Consider the following 26,606-nt stretch of genomic DNA (forward strand, 5'->3'; position numbering starts at 1 on the left):
ATCCCAACTCAAGGCTACCATCTTGATGGCAACTCCAAGAATCCTTTCCACTGAATGCTAGGGACGTGAGGCCTCACGGGTTCTCACTAGACCTGCTGACCTCCAGTCCATGCTCCTGGCTGGGGAGATGTGGGCTCTGGCTGTCCAGGCTCGGTCACATGACCCCCCTGACCACAGCCCCTTCCTCTGAAAATGCCTGGCCTGTGTGGGAGGTGGTCCTGAGGGAGCCAGTGCTCTCACGAGGAGCAGCTTGGGGAGGGTAGACTCAGTGCCCGCCGTGCAGGATGCTAACAGGAGGGCTGCTGCACACCTCCTCGTGTCTTCGTGGTCACTCTGAATGGCAGTGCTGCCCATAACCATCCTGGTCATCACCTTTTAGAATTCACTTTACACTCACCTAAACTACCACCCTAGACAACACGAGACTGGCACTCAGCACAGGCACACATTCCCATGAGCCACTCCCCATGACCCTCCCCAATGAGCAGCCGAGAGCAAGGTGCGGTCCCCTGCGGTTGCTGAGGCACCAGCCATCTCCACATCCTTTGGTAGAAGACGACCCCGTCTGGTCAGGCTGTTCAGTCTCCAACCTGTCACGTTGGGATCTGGACCCTATTAGATGCCAACAGTTCCACCTACACTGCCAGTGAGCACCAGGGAAGGGCAAGGGACATCTTGCAAGGAGCTGGCAGTGAAGAGGGAGCCGCTTTTCTGAAATGAGCTTTAATAGCAAGACTGCTTCTGAGGAGACGGGAAACCAGCAGGCAGTGGGTCCCTGGCAGCAAGGACAAACCTTCTAGGAGCCACACATGAAGAATTGCACCAGCAAGCAGGCTCCTCAGACTCCGAGAGCCCAGAGGCTTGGGGCATTCCGCTCCTCTGGGCCCTGTGCAGGTCTGTGTGCCTGGACACCTGCTGAGCGTTCCTGGCCTCACAGGCACAGCCACATGTCATGAGGTCAGCCAAGCCAGGCCATGGGGTTCCTGAACCTCAGTGGTGGTGACGATTCACCTCTCACTGAAAGCCAGTCTGATGGCATGGGGTTTCACGGCCCAGTTTACACACCTGACCTCAGAGAGAGGTCTGCTTCCCTCCAATGAAGAAACCCAGTCCTGCTGAGGCTGACGGTCAGCCCCTTGGTCAGGGCAGGTTCTCCAGGGCAGCAAATGTCCACCTCCCGCCCCAGGCCAGCTGAGTGGGTGTTCCCCAGACCACCTCCAATCTTCCTCCCAAGCCTCCATCCGTTTTCTACAATAAATAAGATTAATAAATAAGCAAGAATAAACAATTTCATTTTTTTAGAGATAATTAAATAATAAGAAAGCTAAAATTTAAAACGCGCCGATAGGTTTTTCTATACATTATATTTACATAATGACTCTGATTCTACTTTCCCTAGGTCAGTTGCCCAGGGGAAGAAAAAGCGAATTGTACAGTCTCTCTGGAATTGTACACTGCCTCCTCCAGCCAGCTGTCCACGGCAGAGCAAGAGCTGGGTGCAGAAATAAGTGTCCCCCCCCCACCGTTTTCACTTGAAGCATCTGAAGAACAAATGCAAAATTAGGTTTGGGTATAAAAAGCTAGATGTCCACTCACCCAGGACTGTGCTTTCTTTGAGGAGACCTGGCACAGAAAGGACAAGAACTGCCCTTGGCCGCAGGAACAGGTGGGGAAGTGGAGGCTCACCCACAGAGGCCTCTTAGGGTCTCTAACACAGGTACAGCGTCCTGTTTTAAATTCATCTGCAGCATCAGGGGACCCGGCTGTCCAGCCTGGCCAGCAAGCTTCAAAGTTCAGTTTCCACCTGCAAGAACTTGCCCTCCCTGCTGAGGTGGACGCCAAAGGGCAAGTCCACCACACTGTGGCATTGACCCTTGAGATAAAAATAACTACAAGGGTTAAAGCAGACTGGTAAAGTGCAAACTTTTTCCACACTTGTATGCTGCAGTCTGGCTGGGCACAAATCATGAGCCACTCAAGCAGGAACAAACTTTATTTCTGAACTCCCCCAAACGCCACCCACATGGTCCTTCCAGTGACACCACATACCAACTGGAACTCCCTACACTGGAACCTCACCAACCAACTCGAACTCCCCAGGAATCCCTCGAGAACTCCAAAGTTCTCCAAAGCACCCCAGTCGGACAGCAGGGGTCTACATACAATTGAATACAAAGCCTGTTTCAATCCAATATCATCTTAATGGCTCGCCTCTCAACCATTACTTCTGGCAAAATGCCAGGGGCATGGCTCTCAACGCTTGTAGAGTAACCAGCATTCAACATTGTGAACCTTATGTATGCTGCAAAATGGTGGCAAATAGAGTTAAAACTCACGTGCTTCAGAGCACCTAACACCCCAGACCTTCCTGGGGGATATGAAGTTGAGAGTAAGGCAGGTGCTACTCCCAGCTCCGAGAGGCCACGATCTGCACCATCATGATGTCTCACCATCATACATTTTTTTCAGGTCATCTGGACAAGGACATTTCTTATCTCATGGAGGTTCTGACATATCTTTTTTTAAAAAAAGTCAAGAAATTATGAGTCAAGCATCTCGAACCCTAATGTCACAGGCAAAGCCTCATTTTTACGGAATATAAAGCACTCTGTTTCTTCCACGTCCAGCAGCTCGTCCAGAGAAGCCACCACCAGGTCATGGTCCTGCAGCATCTCTGGGTAGCGGGAGATGGCGCGCTCGATCCTGGCCGACCGTCGCACGGGAGTGATGAGCTTCATGTCCTGTACTTCGGGCATCCCATTTATTCTGCGAGAGCAAGAGATGTTGTCAAAACCTTTAAAAGAACCCCGCTGCTCTCCTGTGCTTCCTGCTCCATAACAAAACAGACGCTTCCAGAGCAGCTCTCCTCCTACAGGGGCTCTTCCTGACTTCCAGGGCCTCTGGGGTGCCACCTGCTCTTGGGTGAAGTGAGCACTGGGCGTTAGGGGACTAAGGGCGCAGTGTGGCCTGGCTGATGGGAACCACTCTGCAGGGGCTGTTGTTTACCCCACGAACTTTCAAAAGAGTCACTAGGTTTCAAGGAAAGAGCTTAACACCAAACTGGCCTGATATATTTTAAGATTCTTTCTAGCTTTGACAGTAAATTATTCAAAAAACAATTTTTAGGATGGTGGCCAAACTACAAACTGAAAGAGAAACAAAGGGACATTTTTCTTGTACTCCTGTGAGTGTGCTCTAATGAGCAGCACCCGAGGACAGGGCGCGGAGGTCCTTTCACAGCGACTGATCACATTATCTTAGGTTTTCATAGTGAGTTCTGAACCAGCAACGGGTGGCTTTCAGATCATCTGCCATCCACCATGAGTGGGCAGTGGTGGGGAGACTGTGTCCAGGAGAGTAGGTTAGGCCGGGTGGAGGCCCAGTGATGCTTTCCAGGGAACTAAGGCAAGCACTGTGGCCCTGGTGCTCTTGCTTGGGATTCTCTCAAGACTGTGAGGAGAGGAGTGATGCTGGGCTTTCTCTTTAGGAAGTGAAGTCGATACCCCGACACGGACCCTTCACAGATTTGTTAAAACAGCAAACTGCTCTGGCGGGCTCCAGTGGGGCCACTCAATTGCCCCCCGGTTCTCAGTGGGCTATTCAGTGCCTCTTACACGGCTCTAGAGTTGCTTCTGCCTGGACCCTGGGCCACCCACCTCCCCACAATTGCACCAGGCTGGTGGGAAGGTAGGAAGGACCCCCAAATGCTGGGCAGGAGAGAGAAGAGGTAGGCTTGTCCCGGGAAGGGGAGAGTCCATTCCTGTACCCTCCCGACCGGCAGTGCGCTCCCCTGTGCAAGGTGCATCTCAGCAGGGGTGGGGGCATGGTATGTGTAGAGAAAGACCAGACCCTCCATCAGTGGGTGGCTGGACCTCGGGTGAGACAGAGGTATCCAGCCTGGTGGAGGTGAAGTGACCCAGGTGGTAGGGTCTGTGACCCTGGGCCTGCTCTGGAGGGCATACCTTGGGATGGGGGCGATCTGTAATTTGATGCCAACATGCCCATGCTGCTCTGCCTGGGGTATTGGGGGTGCTGCCGTGGCCTGGTCCCTCTCTTCTGCAGGAAAGGGCTGTCCAGGATCCATCTTGTTGACCAGCTCTTCCACTGAAGTGATATTAGTTTCAGCAACTAAAGCATCAGAGCTAACACCTGTGTATGAGGGTCAGGGAGGAAAGTGAGACTTGGCAATTGGACACTAACATATACCATGATGCCCCCTGGTCCTCGTGGACTCCATGTGTTCAACAAGCTGTGATTGATCCGAAGAGGTCTTCTGACTAGTTTTTCCTGCTGAGCCCCACAGCCATACCCTGTGACACCTAGCCAGCTGTGGATTTCTGCCACTTGAGGATGGGTCTTCGAGACCTTTTCAACCCTGACCACATACATTTCCAACCTCTTAGCCACTCTAGGAGAGCTCTCTCGGGACTGCTCCTGCTTCTCCACTCGACACCACCCCAGATCAATTTTCTCGATTCACTGGTGCTAGCTCTCTCAGCCCCTGACCTCTCCTACCCAGGACTGCCACAAGGCTGTTACCTTAGACTGTGAGCAAGAACTGTCTTATCTCTGTGGAATTCTCAGATACCCAGTAACCACAACAGAGAGGTCCCTCAGCCTGGGACAGCAGATGCTGAGCCTGGTGAGCCTGGAGAGAAGTTGCAGGCAACAGGGGCACTGAGTCCTGCTCCCTCTTTCTACTACTTGGGAGGACGCTGCCTGGCGTCCCTCCTGGGCTCCTACTGAGTGTATTTACTCTATTTCCTAAAGTAGTAGGCTACTTCACTGTCATTCCACTTGGTGGTCGCCAGTTCAATCCACTCTCGGGGCTGGGGATATGGCTCAGCTGGTAGAGAGCTTGCCTCGCATGCACAAGGCCCTGGGTCCAATCCCCAGAACCATCAAAAAAAAAAAAAAAAAATCCACTCTTAAAGAAAATTTTTTTACCTTCCTGAGATAATAAGAAAGATATGCTTTTTCTTTCCATTCACATAACAAGTATTATAAGCAATTATATTCACTGTGTTTGGCACAATGGTTTACACAGAAGGTCCTGTGAATGGACAGCTAAGTGAAGAGATGTTGAGATGCCCATTTTTGAAGAGATAACATGAATTTGGATGACTGAGCGGTGGTGGGTTCATTAGCACTGACCCTGTGACTGAAACCCAGGGCCTTCTCCCTTTTGCCCTCTGTCTCCCCGACCTGGGCCTCAGGAAGCAGGGCAGTTCATCTTGGTTCTCTGGTGGAAACCACCTTTGCTCAGTACGAGGCAAGCATCTGCTTGTGAAAACAGAAACCAACCAGCTGATGACGATGCTGAGAAGGGCAGGCCGTGCAGAGGCAGAAGGGAGAGGTTTCAGGGGACCACGAAGCTCTATTCCTATGTGCTCCTGAATGGTAATTGTACAGCTAGAGGAAATGAATTTAAATGCAGAAGTAACAGTACCTTCTGTGGTTCTGGCTGACTCTTGTAAAATATTAAGAACAACTTCCCGCAACTCTTGTATTGGCTGGAAGGACGAAGAAAATAAATGAATACTGTCAAACATACTCAGAAAAAATGAGCTAAGGAACTTTAGACAACATCAAATAAACTTTCTATAATCAAAATGTTTCCTTTAAAATCTTCTTGTCTAGCTATAGATAACACCTACAAAGTTTGTTTTAAAACTTCCTGAGAAAAATGAAGGAATGGAGAGAATGCTGGTTAAGTGTCAGCACACTTGACTTTCTCTATGAACCAAGTGCTATTTTCCCCTGAACTTGCATCACACCACTGAAGACTCTGGCCACAGACAGAGAAAATGCAGCGCACATTCCTAGTGCTGCCTTGGCTTGAGGCTTGTCTTCCTCATGAAGTCCCACGCCTCATTCCAGAGAACTGGAGCTAAGGGTGAGCCTACTCCTGCTCCCGTCACCCAAAGACAGCGTTTGCTAGCATTTTGGGCAACTTTCCCCTGCCTTTGTTTTCTTTTTTTAAAATTTGGCAAAACAACATACTTAAAATAAAATAAAATAAAATAAAAAACAAAAAACCTTTATAGAAAAGTGACTTCCTGGGATAGCTTTAATTTTTTTCAAATGAAAACATTTTTCCATGAAGCAGAAAGTCATAAAATGAACTGTACTTTTTCATAGGAACATGGGACTGTGTATCAAATTAATAATAAGTAAAATACTACAACAGAGCATGAAAGTAAGCTTTCTGTACATTTTTACAAAATCTAAATAGAAGTAAGCCAAGCTTAATGAGGTAGGAATAAACATGCAGAATACACTGCAAGGAGTCTGAATTGTATGGTACTCGTTGAATGCAGGATTCATATTAGGGTGGTACACTGGATGAACATTTACTTCTAATCTCTTTTGAAACTGCTAAAATGATAACAAAGGGGTTAAAAAGAGCCAATTGATACAAGGAATAGGAAAGAGTCAGTGGTAACCAGGTTCTGGAAGCTGGAGAAGGAAGGAAGAGAAGGAGCCCAGACCACCTTAAGAGTCTGCCCTGGGCCAGCGGCTAGCTTCGGGAACACGATTCACACCACAGGCCTCTGAAAGGTCAGGAGTGGGGGTGGAGGTGGGGCGACCAGGAGGATCATGGAGCTTCCACCCAAGTCCACCCTGCACCCCTGAGTTCCAAGAAGTTAGTGACTGCACCACCACCTCATCCTGACAGCAAACTGGGGATCTAGCTTCCAAGTCCCTGGAGGACTTCACGCAAGGTTCAGGGTGCCTGACCACTGAACAAGGGACAAAGGGAGCTTTCAGGTTGAGAGTTGAGGGTCCTGGCTCTACTCTCCCCAAAACCGGCACAAGATTTCTACCTCTGGGGGAGGAGAACAAAGAGCCCTCTTTGGAGAATCTGACCTGTTGACAGAAAGACCTAAGGTACTGATACTGAGGTTCTCTGACCAATCAATGCAGCCATCACCCTGTGGTGAAGTATCCAGAACTCTGCCCTGCCTCATGAAACCCGGCCCTTACATGTGCAAACAGCCCCACTGCAGCAGAGTCCGAATAGACCTTTGAGAACAAGAGAGAATAAAACTCAACTCATAAGAGAGAAAGCAAAGCCCTGGAGAAGAGGTGGGTGGGGAGGACAAGCTCTGCCCAGTGCAGGCAGGACAAGGGGATGGTGAAGAGGATCCCGAGTGGATGCAGGTGAAAGCAGGAGTGAGCAGCAACGCATCCAGCCTGGAGGAGGCAGACGCTCGCTAAGAAAAGAGACCAACAGACTAGTCAGTGTTTTCCAAGTATTTAGGAATTTAGAAAATTAGAAGTGTGAAAACTAATTACATAATAAATACTTTGCTAGGAAAACTAGAAGTCGTGCTTGAAAGTCAAAGCAACCAGGGTACACACAGTCAGGTACTTCTTACATGTGCATCACAGTGTGATCGCTAAAGTGCCTGAGGCTTGCACACTGCTCTCGTGGAAGTGTGAAGGACGGCAAAGAGCCCTGGGTGTGTGTGGGTGTGGGGGACCCCTGCAGCGTGTGAAGAGTGCCCAGTTCCTTGTCCCACACAGCCGCAAGTACACAAGCCTAACCCTGAAAACTGCGATTCTGAAGCTTCACAGGTAAAAACAGAAAGATAATCAGTTTGTCCTGGGAGGTAGGAACCGGGAAGGGAGGGAGGCAGAAGTCTTGTACGAAACTTACTGAACTACTTGACTGTTTACACTGTGAGCATATGAAACACCAAACCAGCATGGAAATAGGAACTACAGACTGGGCAGGAAATGGAAAATGACAGTGAGTGACAAGAGAAATGAGGTTATTAGAAGCAGTCTTAAAAAAAAGAATAATAATAGTGTTTTTTCTTTTCCTAGGTTTTAGAATCAAAAGTTTTTTTTTTCATGAAATGGCTCTGAATTATTGCTATACACTGAATGTGCTGATTTAAGTTTACTTTCAGGTTCTTTCTGGTCAAGTTCTTTGTAAGCCTTGTATATTGATGTTATAACTTTCTGTGCTATTAGTTTCCATAACTGCTCATTTCTACAGTTAGCATTAAATGAGACATGGTCACGTGATAAGAAAACTGATTCTATTGGTGTCTCTACATTCTCTGAAATACACACTTTATTTAATGTGTCTATGAAGGACACACTATACTGCATACCCTAATTATAACTTTGTGAGGTGAGTTAGAAATTCAACACTACATTATACTGCTGTCATGTTGCAAACAGAAATCACAGGAGAAGGCTTAGCAGGTCACCCACCCAAGACAGACACTCACCGTGGCCCCATTTCTAATGGCCTCTTCGTAGAGCCCGATGACATCAAAGGTGCCTTTACTTGCCAGTAGCTTTGCTTTGCAGATCCAGAATTTAGCAAACTTTTCAGCCTCGGGAATGCTGGATAATATGGTAAATACTTCATTAGAAAAGACACCCTGCAAAACAGAAAATGCTGAGGTGATTTTCACAGTTACTCTCACATCTCCTAATACCACAGAAGGTATGCAGATGTCTGCTTTATCTCTAATTTTTCCTGAACTTTTTAACTGAGGTACAATGTATGTATGATACTTTGGATACATGTGTAGCCATTGAGATCTATGTATTTTTAGGGCTGGGGCTGTGGCTCAGTGGCAGAGCGCTTGCCTAGCATGTGTGAGGCACTGGGTTTGATTCTCAGCACCAATATAAATAAGTAAAATAAAGGTCCATTGACAACTGAAAATACATTAAAAAAAAACTGTATTTTCAGTGATTTTTGTCATTGATCATTAAATTTTAAGTTACATGAGACGAAGTGGACAGAAAACCTTTATCATAGCAGAAGAGAAGGAGTATGTTCTACATGTTTAGGCAGTGCAAAAACCAAACCAATCCTTCCTGCAATTAGCATTTCTTACATATTCGTAATCCTACATAGTTCTAAGAATGAGCAGTGAACAGTAGCCGGAATTTCCTTATTATTCTTGACAGCAGCATGAAGGACGGCACAGGGCAGGCTGTATATGTGTGTGTGAGGGGAATTTATGGAGTTAACTCCATACAATGGAACTTTGGGGTGGGCTTCTGGTGTGTGCCCAGAGCAGGGCAGTGATGGGGTCCGGGAGGCGGCAGGAGTGGCCATGCCCACAAGCCCAGGCCAGCTGTGTCAGGATCCTGGTCCAGACCCCAGCAGCAGCACCTAGACATCTTCAGCCATTGCTCTACACCTTCTGAGAACAGTGGAGACCTGTAAGTAGATTGAGCCAGGATGAGGCTGCTCCCTGCCCCAGCAGGAGCAAGAGCCTCATGGGTACCAAATTACAACCCCGCTCCCGGCCCCAGGACCTCAGGTCTGATAAACACCCAGCAAGCAAGTGGAGATTCCCTGAGCAGCAACAACCTCCTTGACATCAGCAGGCCTCCTAAAACTGAGGTGATGATCAACAGACCAGTGTGATGAGAGTGTTCAATTACACAGCCTCTTCTTCCCGCCCCAGTTCTCCCTCCAGGTAGACCTAACGCTGTGTCAGGAAGACAAGGCTTGGGAACGCTGCTCCCTTGCCTTGACTGAAGTCCCTTTCCTGCTTTTCATCATTACATTTTCCATTTGGTTTCTGGGGTGAGTAGCCAGACTTGATTTGTGGGGAGCCCAGTGTTGGGATTCTAGCCTAGGACTCGAGTAACAACATTATTTTGTGATTTCAATGTATTATTTTATGAAATAAAACCATATTGAACACAGAAACGAGGGAAAAATAAACAAAAAGGATTCATATAAATTGAATTACAAAATAAAATGGCAGGCTAAATTTAAACATGTGAGTAATCATAACAGGTGTCTATGGGCTAAATATGCTTTCAAAAGCACAGTGTTTGATCTAGTTAAAAAATTTCAGCTGTATACATTCATGAGGCATTTCTAGAATAAATCAACTCAGAAAGATTTAAAAATAAAGGGGTGGAAAAAGACTTACTAGACAAATTCTAGCAGCAAAAAGCAGGTATGGCAAGATTGACATTAGACAGAAGAGAAATCAAAGCAAGCCATGAATCTTTTATGTACATACAATATAGTCATGAAAAATAGAAAGTAAAAGTTGTCAGAAATATAAATTGACAATGACTAATCCTAATTATAGAGAAACTTCTGCACAATTCTTTCAAAAAGCAACAGATAGAGTAAACAAATAGACTATATATCCTTTTAAAACACCTCTAAAACATTTACTAAGAATGATGAGAATACAAAGAAAATTTTAATAAATTCCATCAAGAATAATACACATGGGGGCCGGGTGCAGTGGTGCATGCCTGTAATCCCAGCAGCTCAGGAGGTGGAGGCAGGAGGATTGTGAATTAAATATTTACGTATAAATACTGAAGTATAAAGTAAGTAAAGTATTTCCCTGAGGTCTGTGAGCTGCTCTAGCAAATTAGTCCACTCAGAAGTGATAAGAACCCTGACTCCAGCTGGCTTCCCTTAGCCCAGGGTGGGTGGTGTTGCAGCGCTGAGCTCTCCAACTGTGGGAGGTATCACTATCTGCAGGGAGAAGGCCTCAGAAGGGAACTGGAGGCCAGCCAGCTGATGTCGGCGGCAGAGCTAGTACCTGCAAGCTGTGTGAGGACATATCCCAATGTCCGGTCCCCAAATTGCTCTGCTGACTGTTGAGTGAGAGAGCAGGGAAAGCACCTTGTCTGGTTTCCCCTGCACCCTCCACCTCCTTGTTCTCCTGGAGCCAGTGGGTGCCAGCTGCTTCCTGCAGTCACTCCACTGTCACCTCAGACTCCTGTTGCTGCCAGCCCTGTGTGTAGCAGAGGACATCACTGTGGGCATCACCCACATCCCCTCTGGCCCTGAGGGCTCTGGGCACCCAGGCTCACAGTGTGTTTTACTTCCAACAGCCACCCTGTGCCTTTTTGTATGTGTCCCCCAGGACTATCATTACAGATGGCCACACAAGTACTAATAGTGCAGCTCTGCCCCATCAGGATGACCCTGGGTAGCCTCCGCTCCACCCCATCAGGATGACCCTGAGGCCTGGCTTTCCCTGTAGCCAGAGCTTCCTGTGAGATAGTGCCAAGGTTCCCCTCCTCAGGCTAGCCTGAATTCCACACTGTGGCCCTCCCATTCCTGCTCCCCCAGCTCCCTTCCTGGGAAACATCTTCCTGCTGAGCTACTTTCACACTGATCCTCCTTTAGGTTCTGCTCCTAGGAATGCACTGATAATATTGTATCTCCCATTCCTGTTAAGGTCTGTAAATAAGTCAAAAATAACACCTGGTATTTTGCCAGAGAAATGTTAGAGTTCGTAAACAAGTCTGGATGGTGCCTGGCAAAATGTCAGAGGGAGTGGTTTGAGAAGTAACAAAAGTGAGCCATTAAGTGTGGAGATTCCTTATTGGTTGATTGATGTATCTAGTTTATGCTAATTAAGATAAGCTGTGCAAAATGTATAAATAGCTCTGTTGCCCTACAATAAATGGCTCCTATTCCTGCTGTATCAACGTGCACAAGTTATTCGTCACCCCCCCAGTTATTTTGCTGCAGCTGGACCCCGGCAGATTCCCACGTCTTTTTATTGAGATATCTGGTGTGTTTTCTGCTTTGGAAACTTGACCCTGATTGATGGAGTATTAGTTAAATTTAGAGGCAAATACATAGCATTAAACATATTTGTAAAAAAATAATAAAGGCTGACTTAAATTATCTAGACTTTAAAAAGCTAGAAAAAGGACAATAAATACAATAGATGCAAACACTGGTGTTCAAGAAAGAGTAATCAAAAAATTCAAAATACACACTATCACAGAGGGGCTGAGGTTGTGGCTCAGAGGAAGAGTGCTCACCTGGCATGTGTGAGGCACTGGATTCAAACCTCAGCACCACATAAAAATAAAACAAATGTGTCCACCTACAACTAAAAAACAAATATTAAAAAAAAAATCAAGAGAAATCTTTGGCAAGTCTGATTCAAAAAAGGCACAAAATTTACTACAGTTGGCTCAAGAAATACAAAACCTAAACAGACCAATAACCACAGAAAAAAGTAAAAAGACATTAAAAAAAAAAAAAGACTATCACCCAAAGCAGCACAGTCCAGATGATGCTGTGGCAAGTTCAAAGGAAATCTCAGGTACAAACTGTTTCTTCTTAAATTTTTTTTTTTAGTTGTAGATGGACACAATACCTTTATTTTAATTATTTTTATGTGATGCTGAGAATTGGACGCAGTGCTTCACATGTGCTAGAAAGCACTTGGTCAATCCAGCCCTGTACAGACTATTTTCATAGAGAGAAAGGGAAAAGCCCAACTCATCTAACAAAGTCAGCATAATACTAAGACTAGGAAAAAGAAAGGTGACCGAAGAACAAAGACAAAAATATCAAATAAAGCAACTGCAACTTGCAGAAACTAGAGCTTCGTTTCTCCGCCCGTACCAAGCACACCCACACAGCTCCCCAGACAGGTGACTGGAGTGGGGTGGCTCAGGGAGCAGCTTGCCAGGTGTAAGAGTGACAGGGAGGCCTGGTCATTTGTCTGAGTATTGTTTGAAATGATTATAATAATGTACTCATTTTTTAAAAAATATATTGAAAGGAAAAGCAAAACAACAACAAAAAAGAACTGAAGTTTAATTCCACAAAGAGCAATAACTAACGCTGAACTGGTGCTGTGAGAACACTAACCTTAAGGTTTCCTTTTTTATTAATGCCCAACATTGTTATGGTCTGAGTTACAAATGCTGATATGAGTTAATCTAAAAGAAGTAGGTTACAGATTAGAAAATATAGACTAATGAAACAGTACAGGTAATAAAATATAAGTTAAATTACAGATAAGTATAAGCCAGTAGGACAATTGTTAAGTATAAGAAATAGGAATAACTGTAGTCGAGCATAAGCAGGTATAGCCATAATGACTCCATCTTTATGGTTCCTATGTGAAAATTGTTACATAAGTTTCTTCAAATGTAAAAATATTATTTTTCTGCACTTTGTACCCTGCAAATATACTTGGACCCAGGATGTGCTGTATGGACTCTGCTCTGCTGATTTTCTCAGCCCTTGCACCCTGCTTGTTTGCAATTTGCAGATTCCATAGGATGTGATTTTCTTCCTTAAATACTGGAACCACAGACAGCCTGGTGCACTTCTGTCAGAAGGCCATTTGGGCATGGTAGAAGCTCCCTGGTTAGGTATAAAACTCTCTAATTTGTTTCAAATTTGGTCTTGGAGTGTTTTCTGAGCCCTCTCCCTGTAACAATATTACCAACCAATGGACAGAGTCCCTTTGCTTTGGTAGGGACCTTTGTTTACAAGTCAGCCCCGTCATCATTCACGTATTTACCCTCAGTACCAGGGATGGAACCCGGGGTCTCTGCCACTGAGCCACAGCCCCGTCCCTGTTGTTTTTCATTAACATCTTCCCTTCAGGGAACCTCCTAGGCTCATACCCTTTGCCTGCGACCTACTTTACCCTTCTCTGTAGAACCCAAGACACATGCAGATGCCATTTCTAGCTACCCAGGGTGTTTAGGACACTCTAGTCACAACTGGCCCCTTTGATTCAGCTGCATGTCCAAATATTAAATGTTTACTGTTGGACCTTGATACCAGGAGAAGGCAGAGTTGAAACTCCTTTGGATCTTCCAGGGCCATGCTGCTTGGGTTATGGGTTAGTATCCTAACTTTTCTGTGCCTCAGTGTGATTTGCAAAGTGGACATCATAATAGTCTTTATGGTGATCCTATGAGATAAGATAAGGAAAGTGCTTTACAAGAGCCAGGCACACAAGAGCCACCATTTAAGTGCTCTTCATTGTTGTTACTGCCACTAGGATTAAAGTATTAAAGAGAATAGCTCGGTTTCTTTTGGGTGAGGGGGTCTCTGCTGTGTCTGGAGCTCACTCACCCCCTCGATGAGCTGCAGGCATTGGGTCAGAGTGCTGTTGATTTTCCTGGACAGCTCCCACTGGGCTTTCTTTTCTTCCTCTTCTTTTTCAATGTTCTTCCAGAATGAAATATTCATTTCTTCTATTACTTTTCTTTTTGTTTTAAGTTCCATAGGAGGCCGCTTATAGATTTTCCCCTTAGATTTCTGCCATTCTTCTAGTTGTTTCCTGTTACGCAATTGAAGGGGACAGAGATGATTTCATTTAAACAAAATGTCATCTAGCTTCTAGAATATATGATCAGGTTGTCTATGCCTTCAACTACAAAGTCAGAAGAATGGAGTCAGGGACAGTTTACACCCAGCACTGGCAGCACCTGGCTGCTCCCAGCCAGCAGAAGGCAGATGACAGGATGATGAGGATTTAGTCTTCGATGCTATTGTTGCTCTCTAAGGTTTCCATTTACCTACACACCAACTCAGATGAGTGCTTTCCTGAGACACCCTCCAGCTGAGAGCCTGACTCTGCACTCCATTTCTCGCCACTAAGCTGTCTCTCAACCCAGACCAAACCAACAATTGTACCTCAACAGGGTCTTGGTGCTCAAAGTGCCCCACTTCCCTCAGGTCCTCAGCCCCCTCCTGACTACGGAGTTCCCTTTCTTTTATGAACTAGATATGTGATTTCAGGACTCATATTTATATGCAGCTGTTCTCTGATGTCATTGAGTCCCAACCCTCGCTCTCCTCCACTGTTCACATTCTACCCTCCTGCTTCTAAGCAGGTGATATGGTACTTTTGGGGATGTGCCAACATATGTAGACTCTAGTGTTTAGATGGAGGGTCTCTAGCTTCTTTAAATTATGACCATGTATTTGTGATTTGCAAATGTACTTTTCAGCCCAGGTCTCTCTCTGCAGCCCTTTTGTAAAACCCACTGCGTAGCTGATCCTTATGCCTTCACACTGACCATGGACTCAGAGATAGAGGCTGAATCCCTAGGGGCAAAGTCGGGTGCTCTCCGCTCTCCTGGCGCCTAGTTCGCTGCAGGCCCTTGGGGAGACAGTGAGTGACTCACCCACTTTCCACAGTCTCTGGTCCTTTTGTGATTAAGTATTCAACATGCCACATGCAATCTTATGACTGCGTCCCTGTTTTCTGATCTGCACTAGCAGCTTGAGGGCAGGGACCCTGACTCGCACCTTGGTTGGCTCAGAATCTTTGCACTCATCTTTCTGCTCAGAAAGCTTGCCCGTCACCAGCCTTAGGTCTCAGCTCAGATGTCACCACTGAAAGTACTTCCCCTGACACTTCTATCTAAAGTGTGTTATTTTCTGTCTCTGCAGGAGGGCAAAGAGTCTTCTGGTTTCCCAAGACCAAATCCTGCCCTCACCCTCCTGCTACATCCTTTCATTCTTGCCAGGAATCTACTCACTTTCTGTTCCAATATACATAATTGCCTCTCTTGGGAGGTTCAGCCACATCCTGAGACTGTCTGGTCTTAGGCAACAAAGGCACAAAATCCTCTGGCTCAGCTTCTAGCATCCGTGTATGTCAGTGCCAAGCCCCAGCAACTCGAGATCCTGGCTTTCCCCTGAACTCCACTTGACAGCTGCTCCTCTGGGCTTGAGCTCCCTCTCTAAACCTGATCTGCTCAGACCTGTGGACGCTGCCGTTCCTGCCTCCCTGATAACCATACTGACTCAACCAGGGTCTCTTTAACAAAGAGCTACCGTCTTCCCTCTGCCTGTGTGGACTTGCCACCCTAGCTCCCACTAGCCCGGCTGCCTAAAACTGCTCGGTCCCTGCAGGTGCTTCTGTGTGAAGAGTCTACATCTTCAACTGTTTCTTACCCATTCTCTGTGTTTCAACTATTTTAAGAACATTTTAAAGCATGTATAAAATTATAGAGAATGATCAATAATATGTATGTATCACTAGTTCTTTCAAGACTTGATATTTGTTATAGTTGCTCCAAATCATCTTAGGATGTAGCTACAAATTACTTAGAAGTTATTATTTATGGCCTATTTCCTGACCAAATATTCTTTATTCTTTTTTTTTTTGGTACTGGGGATTGAACCCAAGGGCGTTTAACCACTGAGCTACATCCCCAGCCCTTTTTTATATTTTATTTACAGACAGAGTCTCACTGAGTTGCTAAGGCTGGCTTTGAACTTGGGATCTTCCCGCCTCAGCCTCCTGAGCTGCTGGAATCATAGACATGCCCCACCATGCCCAGCTGACCAAGTATTCTTGATGGTCAATTGTCTAATTTTCTCACTTAAGCTGCAAAATTTTGGAAGTAAAACAACATACCTTCGGTCCTCTGCTGTCACTCTCTTTTGGGTGTTTGGGTTAGTTTGGGTCCTCCTTGGGACTTCTCTCCCACGAATGGCTGTGAGTCCAGCTTGAGTTCTGGGAGCTGTCTTGTTCAGAAAATGGCTCTGGGGAAAAGCCTTCTTCAACTTGGAGTCCACAGTCCGTGCTTTCTGTTCAAAGTTTTTGTACTTATTGTCATTGGTTCCATTTGCTCTTATGTTGGGAGTGCTTGGAACAACTGAATTAAGCCTGCCAGTTATCAGGGGGGGCTTCTGGCTTACAGCTCTTGTTTTGTGCAGTCCACAAGGTGCCTGAGGTCTAGAACAAGGTTGTGTGGACTTCCTGTCTTGCTTGGTGCTTGCAGGTCTCTGTTGAAGTTCTCCCTGGTGTAAGTCGGGGTATACCCTGGGTTTGGTATGTCTTGATTCCTGTTCATTAACAGAGTATGACCGTATGTATTTAGCCCTTTCAGCTTTTATACTCTTTATGTCCTTGACCACTGGCTTCTTTGATGCTTGAGTCTGACTAAGGGTCTGCACAAAGTGAGAAGAAACTGTCCTCAAGGGTTTTTCTCCTGGTCTTGCAAGATTTGCTCCCCTAGAGAGCTGCTGTGACTTCAGTGGTACAGTATTGATGTGTTTTTTTCTAACAAACTGCTTATTAACCCTGTCTTTCAGAACAGCATGATTCCCCAAACTTCTTCCCAGGGCTTGCTGAGGAGCCAAACTGCTCTTGGTTTGACCATGAGAGTTGGTCTTTGGCTTACTCATGGAACACAGTTCGGGGTCTGGCTTCTTCTCAGGTACCAATAAGGTGTGTGGCAAGTTCTCTTTGTTTGTCTCTTTTAAAAAGCCACCCTCAGGTTCATTTTCAACATGGGTGCCATCCACACGGTCTGTACATGGAGCATTTCCTTGACCCACTCCCTGTTGCTCTTGTGTGTCAGGTGACCTGGTGGGTTTTCTCGACAGCTCTCCTGCAGCAGATGGCCCAGCTTTGTGCTGCTGGTGACTCTTGCTGGAAAGTTCCCAGTTTGGGTTAGAAGCAGGACATTTTGAGGTCGGTCTTTTTCCCTGAAGATTTGGTGGCTCCAGCTTTGGCTTCTGGGACTCTCTGATGTTGGCTGATCTAGGCTGGAGTTTAGTGGTAATGGGTCTCGTGGCTTTGCCAGGCAGAACGGCATGCTGGGTAACATGCCTCTGGGGTCCAGCAGTCTGAAAACACAAAGAAACAGACATGTAAAAAATTCATACTAGCTCACTGTTTTTAAAACAATGAAAAAATAACTGTTTAAAACATGTGCTAGAAAAAATTAGTTGTTTTATTTAGAATTTAATTTAAGAAAGTTGAATCCTGGGAAAGGCTCACCTCATTAATAGATTTTATAACTTGAGCTCCTATCAGAAGTGTATCAGAATTCTTTTAGCTTGAATTTTTGTGAATACACAAAAACTGCTTCCTAAAGCAAACAGTGCTTGCTGAATGCTTGTTACATTTCAACGCCCTGTCTTCCCATCGACCTTGGGAAGACATCCTGAAGACCTGTTACATATAGGGCCTCTCAACAGATTCCTCCTTGCACTTTGTATAGCTTAGCTAAACCCCCTGCTTTTGTTAATGGCAGAGTTTCAGGTAAAACCCTCTATCTTGCCGGAGACCAGTGACGAGAAGCCAGACAGGTGGCAGATGACAGGCTGGGAAGCCTGAGCTGTATTTGAACAGCTCTCAACAAGCATCCAGTATCCTGGAAGGAGTCAGTCAGCCAGGACTTTAAGGTCAGACCCCCTGTTACTAATAAGCAGATGTTTTAGTCATGAGATTTAATTTTGGATGAGAAAGAAAGAACCAGGTTAAAGAAAACTGAAAGCTAGGGAGGGGAGTTTGGAATTAAGAATAAAAGGGGCTGGGCATATAGCTCAGTTGGTAGAGTGCTTGCCTCGCATGTACAAGGCCCTGGTTTCAATCCCCAACACCACCACCACCACCACAATAAACTCTGAAGAAGGTAAAAAAAGGTAGAAGCCAGTGAAAGCAATTGCTCAAAAAGGAGACCCTGGCACACTTAAGCACGGACATCTCCAGGAGAAGATCTGCAAGTATTAAGAGTGACCTACGGCTCTCTTGTTTTTGACTTTCAATACTGTGAGAAATTGCTATGTAACCTGGGGGAGTGTGTGAAGGAGGTCTATAACCAGATGGCTTGTCATTAAGGGCAAAGAGCTACCTGCCCTGAAACGGTACTGGCATGTGGTGTTGCTGTGAGTGGGATGGGGGAGGTGGAGGGATGGGGTGTACCCACACGTTATGCCTTGGGCCCCAGCATTGACACCTGCCTCAGATTTCTATATCACCACTTAAGAAAAAAGTGGGGATGTGGGTATGAAAGCTTCCACACGTATGTTATTCACCACTTAAACCATACAATTTGGTGTGTTTTAGCATATTTATAGGGTTGTACAGTGATCACTACTGCCAAATAACAGAAGATTTTCATCGCCCCAGAAAGAAACTGGGAGCTTGTCCGTAGCCCCGCTCTCCACTGCCCTCAGCACCAGGTCTGCTCTCTATGCCGTGCCTTCTGAACATGCTGCATAAATGGGATCATGCAACACATGGCATGTGGTGCCTGGCTCCTTTCACTTACCAGAATGTTCCCCAAAACTGACATGTTACAGCATGTGCCAGTGCCGTTACTTTTTATAACTTAATAAAACTGAGCACAAAGCACAGAGGTTCCCACATAGCACCCTCACACAGGCATTTCATCGCATTTTCACAGCCAAGTGACACTGCAAGTACAGCTGTGCGTATTTCAGTTATCCCTTCATTAACTGATGGACATTTGGGTCATTTCCACTTTAGAGGTGTTATGAATAATGTTGCCACAAATATTTGTGTACCAGTTTTTTTTTTCAAAAAATATTTTTCTTATTAAATCAAACTACTCATATTTATGAATAATATATTTGAAAACCGTGTTTTTTTGTTGGTATCATCTATCATTTTTATTATTGGTGACTTTCAAAGTGAATTTTTAAAAAAATTGTAGATGGACACATTACTTTAATATTTATTTTTATGTTGTGCTAAGGATCAAACCCAGGGCCTCACACATTCTAGGCAAGGGCTTTACCACTGAACCACCACCCCAGCACCTGGATATTTCTTTTAAAAGACTAACTTCTACTTACAGATTTAGAAGGTGGAGGTTTCAGGCAATTATTCTTGGCTTTCAGATAAGGCCTATGAAAGGTAAAACACAATTAATCCTGAGTACAGGAGGATCAGCAAACCTTGAAAGCACAGTGATTAAAATTATGATTAGAATTTTAAATTATTATAACTTCTGTGTGTGGTAAAGTAATTCAAAAATTATAATAAGTCGTCTTACTGTCCCTTTCTTTCCTCTGTTCTCCTCCTGGAAGACCCCAATTGCTCTTACCCATTTTCTGTGACCCTTTCAGAGATATTCTATGCTTAAATGTAGCATTCTAATAGTGTTAATGAAATATATGTGTTCTCTTCATTTTTGTGCAGTCTTATTAATTCAAACATGGTTCCTTGAATAATGCAACATGGTGGAAGCTGAAGATAAGAGAATTGCTTCCGTAACAAACTTCCTTGTTATACGTATCTCCAAGTAGTGAATTTCCAGGGGGAAAATAATTTATAGTTGACTCTTCATATCTCTGGGTTCTACATCTGTGGTTTTAACCAACCTTGGGCCAAAAATATTTGGGGAAAAAAAAAAAAAACACTAAAAACACTGCATCTGTAGTGAACATGTACAGACTTTCCCCCCTTGTTAGCATTCCTTAGACTGTATACTCTAACTATTTACAGAGCATTTATTTTGTATTAGGTATTACAAATAATCTAGAGATGATATAAAGTACACTGAAGGATAAATATAGGTTACATGGAATACTACGTCATTTTATAAAGGAACTTGAGTATCCACAGATTTGGTACCTGTGGGGGAATCCTGGAACCAATTTCAGGTGGATACTGAGGCATGAATATAATTTAAAAAGTAGGGGCATAACATGAAATCTAGCTAGTAAAATAAAAATGAAAAAAAAAAAAAGGAGATCAGGGCAAAGTTCAGAAAGATTCAGTCTACATGAACCAAAAGAATTGCTAAATTAACAGAGGCTTCTATTATCTGTAACATAAGCCCTGGCGGGCAGAGACCTCTGTATCATTAAGTACCATGTCTCTCACAGTGAGAGTGACTGACACACAATAAGTATATATTTTGGAGTAAATGATTTTGGTTCACTTAATAATAAAGAAAATAGAGTTGTAAAAACCTAAGATAAAACATAGGGTGAAAGTAAAGTTTGTAAAATCTAATTTTCAGACAAAAACTGAGTGGGAAGAAAATATATCTATGCCAAACAAGAGGGATAAATAACACCATGGAAATGGTAAGGTGCTGACAAAAGGCATTAGGGAAGCAGTTATGTTCTTTCCACCCCAAAAGCAAGTGCTAAGAGAATGGTCAAAGAGCACCCTCAGGCGGGAGGATGCCAGTAGGCCACTATTGGGGACATATAACCGGCTCCCCTGCTGTAGCAAGAACACCAGAACCAGGACAGTGCACCTCCTCCACCAAGGATTGCCATCTCAAGGATCAGTTTTCCCAGGACTAAGAAGGGACAAGAAATGCTTCCGGCATGGTGTGCAATGCTGTGACCCTTTCCCCCTTCCTTTGGGGGCTGTTACAATAACAATGCTTAAGTCTTTGACAACATACTAGAAACTTCCCAGGGGTTTTGGTCATGTCTGGCCTGAGAAGTTCTTTTTCAGTTATCATTGGATACTAATGTGGGTTGAATAAGGTGCAAGAAAATGGCTATGTTTTGAAAAAGCTTTAAATTACTATTCGCACTGAGGGCAACAAAACTGGCATAATTGTGGGTAGACAAACTCACTTGGTGTTTTGTTCCTTCAGTTTTCCCTTGGCTGCTAAATATTCCTGGAGCTTTCTTTGCCGCTCTTCTGCAAAACAGGTGAGCAAGAACAGATCTTTAGTTTGAGATTTTCACCAGTTCATTTATATTCTAAAAGATGACACTTTTTTTGTTTGCAACATGTTACAAAATCCCCAGTCCTACAGGTTTGCCTTCAAGCTATAAGAACATCCACAATATTATTAAAATGCCAGGCCTATACTAAGCTCTTTACTTCTTTTAATCCACACAACAATCCTGTGAGATATTTTGCAGTTGGCAATCCAGAAAGTAAATGACAGGCTTAGTTATCTAGTTAGTCTGTAGCAAAGCCAGGATTTGAAAATATGTTTATTAGAGCCCAGAGTGCTTGATCACATCCACTATTCTCAGTTACAACACACTATGCTTTACATGAAGAAATTCTATTATTGGCCCACATGGGGGTGAGCTAGCCTTGGTCTTATTTTTTTCCTAATAGAGACAATGATTTTTTATCAACAACCCCTTACATGGTTTCCTGTGGGACTACAGAAGAAACAGGCAAGGTTGGGGAGCTTATGGAAAACATCTTTGGAGTAGGTTTCTAAGCAGGGGATGGTGAGGGGATGAAAAATCCATATAGATTGAACATCCCTAATCTGAAACTCTGAAATCCAAAATGTAAAAAATTCCATACCTGACCTCATATGACTGCTTTTAGTTAAAACTATTACATAAAAGCACCTTGCACTATGTATACCAAGTGTAAGGAAATGTAAATGAATTTCATGGTTAGATTTGGATCACACATCCAAGATAATCTCATTATACATGCAAGTGTTCCAAAATGTGAGAAACATCTGAACACTTCTGGTCCCACGCATTTCAGATAAGGGAGACTCAACCTGTATTTCTGCCCTCAAGAAGTTCCAATCTAGTAATAGAGATAAAACACAAAACAATAATTAAAATATAAGGGAAAATTTTGGTGTCATATGAAAAGTTCCAAGAAAGCGGAAAGCCCCGACCTCACCAGAGGTGGGGAATAGAGAGAGAATAGATGTTGGAAAAGACAAAAATAACTGCTTTAGGGCTGGGGATGTGGCTCAGTGGCAGCGCGCTCGCCTGGCATGCGTGCGGCCCGGGTTCGATCCTCAGCACCATATACCAACAAAAATGTTGTGTCTGCCGAGAACTAAAAAAAAAATAAATATTAAAAAATTCTCTCTCTCTCCTCTCTCACTCTCTCTTTAAAAAAACAAAAAACAAAAAACAAAAAAACCAAAAATAACTGCTTTAAAAAAAGGGGGTGGGAGCACAGGGGTACAAAACTATTCTTAACCTCATCTGAACTGATTTGCCCTGCTCTTGCTGTCCAATTTGGATGCGGACTCATCAGACAGCTGTGAGAAAACACAGCACTGAGGTCCACGCCAGGCAGTGTAGAGGGCAGGAGCTACAGAATGTGACATATGGGGGTTGGAGTCCCAGTTCTGATCTGGGCACAGAGAAGCCCAACAAGTGGGTCGTGGTGTAAAGCGCCTAGGGCAGTGACCAGAACCTGGCAGTCATCAACAGGGATGGCTGGGAAAACCACCAGGACCCTGCAGGCATACGCTGGGTGGGGGTGGGGGTGGGCAGGAAAGGCTCCAGGCACGAGGAAGAGGTCAGGGACCGCGGGATTCCTGGCCTTCAGGGCAGATTTAGTGCAGAGCCGTTCCCTGGGCCCAAGTCCTGGAGGCAGGTGGGACCCGCCCCTTGGCCACGATCAGGTCCTGGCGGAGAGCAGAGGACCGCGCCCGGCTGCGGCTGGGGTCCAGACGGCAGGACCCATCGCGCTGCTTCCCACCCGTGCTGAGCCCGCGCGGGGGTCTCGGTCGCTTTATCCCGAACTTGGTGGCAGTGACACCATTTTGAGGGCTGCTGCGGGCTTGCAGGTGAGATGTCGCCAGGCTCGTCGCCCTGGGTCCCGGCCTGGACTCCCCGTCGCGGAGACTGAGGCTGGCAGGCGAGGGGCTCACTCGCTGTCCCCCTTCCTCCCCTAATGCTCGCAGGAACCGGGGGTTCGCGGTCCTACTCACCCGCTGCGGCGGCGGCGGCAGCGGAAAGCCCGGGTCTCACCATGACAGTTTTCCTTCAAAAGCCGCGCCCGGATCCAGGGCCGCTGCGCCCGGAGCCCGGGCCGCCGCTCCGCCTTCCGCGCGCTCCCATTGGCTTCCGTGGGTTTAAAACTCACCAATCGCAAGAAGGGGAGGGCGGGACGCTAGGAAGCAGACTCTTTGCGATTGGCCCTGGATCTAGTTCCCCGGGGCCCTGTGATTGGAGGAACGTGCGTCGCGAGTCTGAGGCACGCTCGGGGCGGGGCTTTGAGGTGTGCCTGGGCACTCGGGTTGGGCTAACCCCGGGCCCTTGTAGGTCCGTAGCGCTGCAAACCTGGGTCCCAAACGGCTGAGCAGTCCCCGCTGCTGGGCTACTGCATGAGTCCCTTCTCTCAGATCCGCGGTTCACAGGAGCCATGCAGAAATAAAAAGCAAAACCGGGGCGAGCCAGGCGCCTGCCACCAGCACCTGTCACTACCCTCTGGCGATGGGTCTCAGGCTCTTAAGTCTTGGTGCTGCAGGCTGCCTCCCGCTCCGTTTTAAAACGGAGCTTTTAGTTTAAAAAAGGTTCGAATGTGCATTGCAGATGACAGCAAGGACAAAGGCGTCCAGTCGCAAGCAGCTCACTTCGCCGTCTTAGGTTCTGCGTGTACGCAGCCTCCCAGAGTGTTGAGACCGAGATCTGAGCGCGGTGGCACGTTCCCTCACCTCGCGGACAGTCACCCGTCCGCAATCCGGAGTGCGTGAATGCTTTTGATAACCAAGAATACACCGCTCCAACGGAATCTGTAGGAGAAAGAAAATTGTAACCCTTTCTTGGGGGAAGGGTAGCTCCTTTTAAATTCTATTTTTGGTTATGGTAAGACATGGCAAATTTTACCTTTGTGTGGGGCGGTGGTGCTGGGGATTGCAAATTTTACCTTTTAAACCAGTTGCAAGCGTTACATTTCTGGAAGACCACAGTTCAGTGGCATTAAGTACATCCACACTGGTGAACAGCAGACCCCCCCCTGTCCCAGAGCGCTCTTCTTTCCAACTTGATCCTCGCTGCCCAGAAAGCACCAACTCCCCACTCCTGCCTCCTGGCGGACCTTGGTGACACTTCTACTTGCCTTCTGATTTGACTAGTCTAGGTCCCTGGAGTGAGTGGGATCACTGGATGCTTTCACTCAGCATAGTGTCTTCAAGGCTCATCCTTCTTGTGACACGTGTTAGAATTTCCCTTCTAAGGCTTAATAACATTCCATTGAATGCACCTGGGGCATTTTGCTTATCTGCCCATCCCAGATGGTCCAGAGTGTTGCTTCCACCCTGTGGCTATTGTGACTAATGCTGGCTTGAAGTGGTTGTCCACTTGCCCACTGCAGGCTTTCCTTTCAGTCTTTTGGGGTGCACACCAAAAGGTGGTAGTGTCAGGTCATGTGCTAATTCTAGTTTTCGGTTTTGGAGGATGGCCATACTCTTCTCAGGGTGGCTCTTTTTTAATGGATGTTTTTGATATGGCCACACCAGCTGGAGGGCAGAGGGCAAGCAGGCCCAGTTGTCCCGAGTCCCAGGTGCACCTCATTCCTCTTGTTTCAGTCTGAGAGTTTTTCCTTTGAAGTGTGCTTCTCATTCAGCTGCTCTGGGGAATGTTCTTGAGTGTCAGGGAAACTGCTTGGGTTCTGGGGAGGTGGTGGATGGGGGGACAGTCACATCTGGACCCCTGCTTGTTGGGTTGCTTCACCATTTGGCTTCTCAGAAGGGCATGAGGCTACTCACCGCTCTCCTCTTTGGCCTGAGGGGGATTTTGGAAGAGAGTGATGCTAGGGTTTCCAGATCAATGCATTTTGATGTTTACATTAGTAGTACATAATGTGCATTTTGTTCTTTTAAAAAAATTTGTTCTTTTTAGATATACATGATAGTATGTATATACATACATATATCTATGTCTATACATAGATATACATGATAGAGTGTATTTTGACATATTCTACATACATAGAGTTTCACTGGTCGTGTATTCATATATGAACACAGAAAAGTGATGTCCCATTCATTTCTACTGTCTTTCCTATTCCCATCCCCCTTCCTTCACCTTTGTCTAAGCCAAAGAGCTTCTGTTCTGCATCCCCCTCCCCTGTTTTTGTGAGTTAGCATCTGCATATCAGGGAGAACTCTTGGCCTTTGGTTTTAAGGTAAAATGTGTTTTATAAAAGATCAGGAAATGATCAGTAAAATTGTTAAGGATTTTAGTGAAAACTTTGAATTCTGTCTACAACCATGACTCTTAACTTTTTTTTTTTCCTGCTGTGAACAAAGGAACAACTAGAAGAGAAGAAGTTTATTTGGGGCCTCATGGTTTCAGAGGTCTCCGTCCATAGATGGTTGGCTCCATTCCTCGGGAACTGAGTGAGGCAGAACATCATGGCACAGAGTGTGATGGAGGAAAGTGGCTCAAGACTTCACACCAGGAAGCAAAGAGAGCTAAGTTTAGCCCACAAAATACATACCCCAAAGGCACACTCCCAGGGACCCCCTCCTCCAGCTACACCTTGCCTGCCTGCAGTCACCACTCAGTATTCCCTATCCGGGTCAGTGAATTGAGCACTGATTGGATCAAGGATCTCACAGCCCACGCACTTCACCTCTAAACCTTCGAGCATTGTCTCACATGTGAGCTCTGTGGGACAGCACACATCTGCACCACAACGATGACTCTGAGCCTGTTGGTTGAGGGGCTTTTCACAGCCAATTTCAGAAGAGTGAGGGGGGCCCTGTTGGTCTCATGGAATCTTAGTGGTTGGGCAGGTGATCTTGCCAGTCCCCTGCCTATCGCAGGTGCCCTCCAGACCCCACGCACCTGTTGCAGCTTTTCAGAGACACCGCTGGCTCTGGGAGCCCTGTGGGCTTGTTATTGAAGAGCCCTGCCTGTTATAAAATGTTCCATCAAGTGAGATAAACCTTCTTGCTCATCGGTGCTCCTTTAGAGCACCATAGGTCAGCTCCGCACCCACTTTCCCTTCCATTAGTTATCTGTGGGACACAAAATGTGTGTGGGGGGGAAAGATGGGAAGGAAAAGCCAGGAGGGTTTAAAAATGCTGAAGGCATCCAATGAAGTATCCATAGTAGGTCTCAAGTTAATCCGGGTGGGTGGAACGGCTTCCCATTGCTCTCAGGAGACAGACCCACAAGCCCTCGCAGGGCCGCAGCTTGGTCTGCTGCTTCAGCCTTGGGTTCCACTACTCCCCTCCTGCTCGCTGCTATACAGGCAAGGCTTTTCAAACTTCAGTTCCTTTCCATCCTTTTCTATAGGGAACTCAACCCCTGTTCCTCCTTTCTCCTAGTTGGTTATGATTATTTTTTACTGTATCAGCTTTATTGAGATATTATATACCATAATTACAATGTAAAGTTCAATTTT

At 45.8% G+C, this 26,606-nt stretch overlaps 1 protein-coding gene across 1 annotated transcript; it reads right to left on the bottom strand.

The window, feature by feature from the left end:
- Positions 1–1,822: 1,822 nt before the first annotated feature.
- Positions 1,823–23,260, bottom strand: Ckap2l (cytoskeleton associated protein 2 like). The gene is made up of 9 exons (XM_026379968.2): positions 23,182–23,260; positions 21,101–21,167; positions 19,355–19,406; positions 16,161–17,377; positions 13,862–14,069; positions 8,247–8,402; positions 5,450–5,513; positions 3,963–4,149; positions 1,823–2,766 (listed from the first exon to the last, which is right to left on the bottom strand). The coding sequence occupies exons 1-9, from the start codon at positions 23,222–23,224 to the stop codon at positions 2,541–2,543; spliced, it is 2,220 nt and encodes a 739-aa protein (XP_026235753.2). The 5' UTR covers positions 23,225–23,260; the 3' UTR covers positions 1,823–2,540.
- Positions 23,261–26,606: the final 3,346 nt, after the last annotated feature.

Source organism: Urocitellus parryii, chromosome 12 (genome assembly GCF_045843805.1).
Source record: "Urocitellus parryii isolate mUroPar1 chromosome 12, mUroPar1.hap1, whole genome shotgun sequence".
NCBI classification, from domain to species: Eukaryota; Metazoa; Chordata; class Mammalia; order Rodentia; family Sciuridae; genus Urocitellus; species Urocitellus parryii.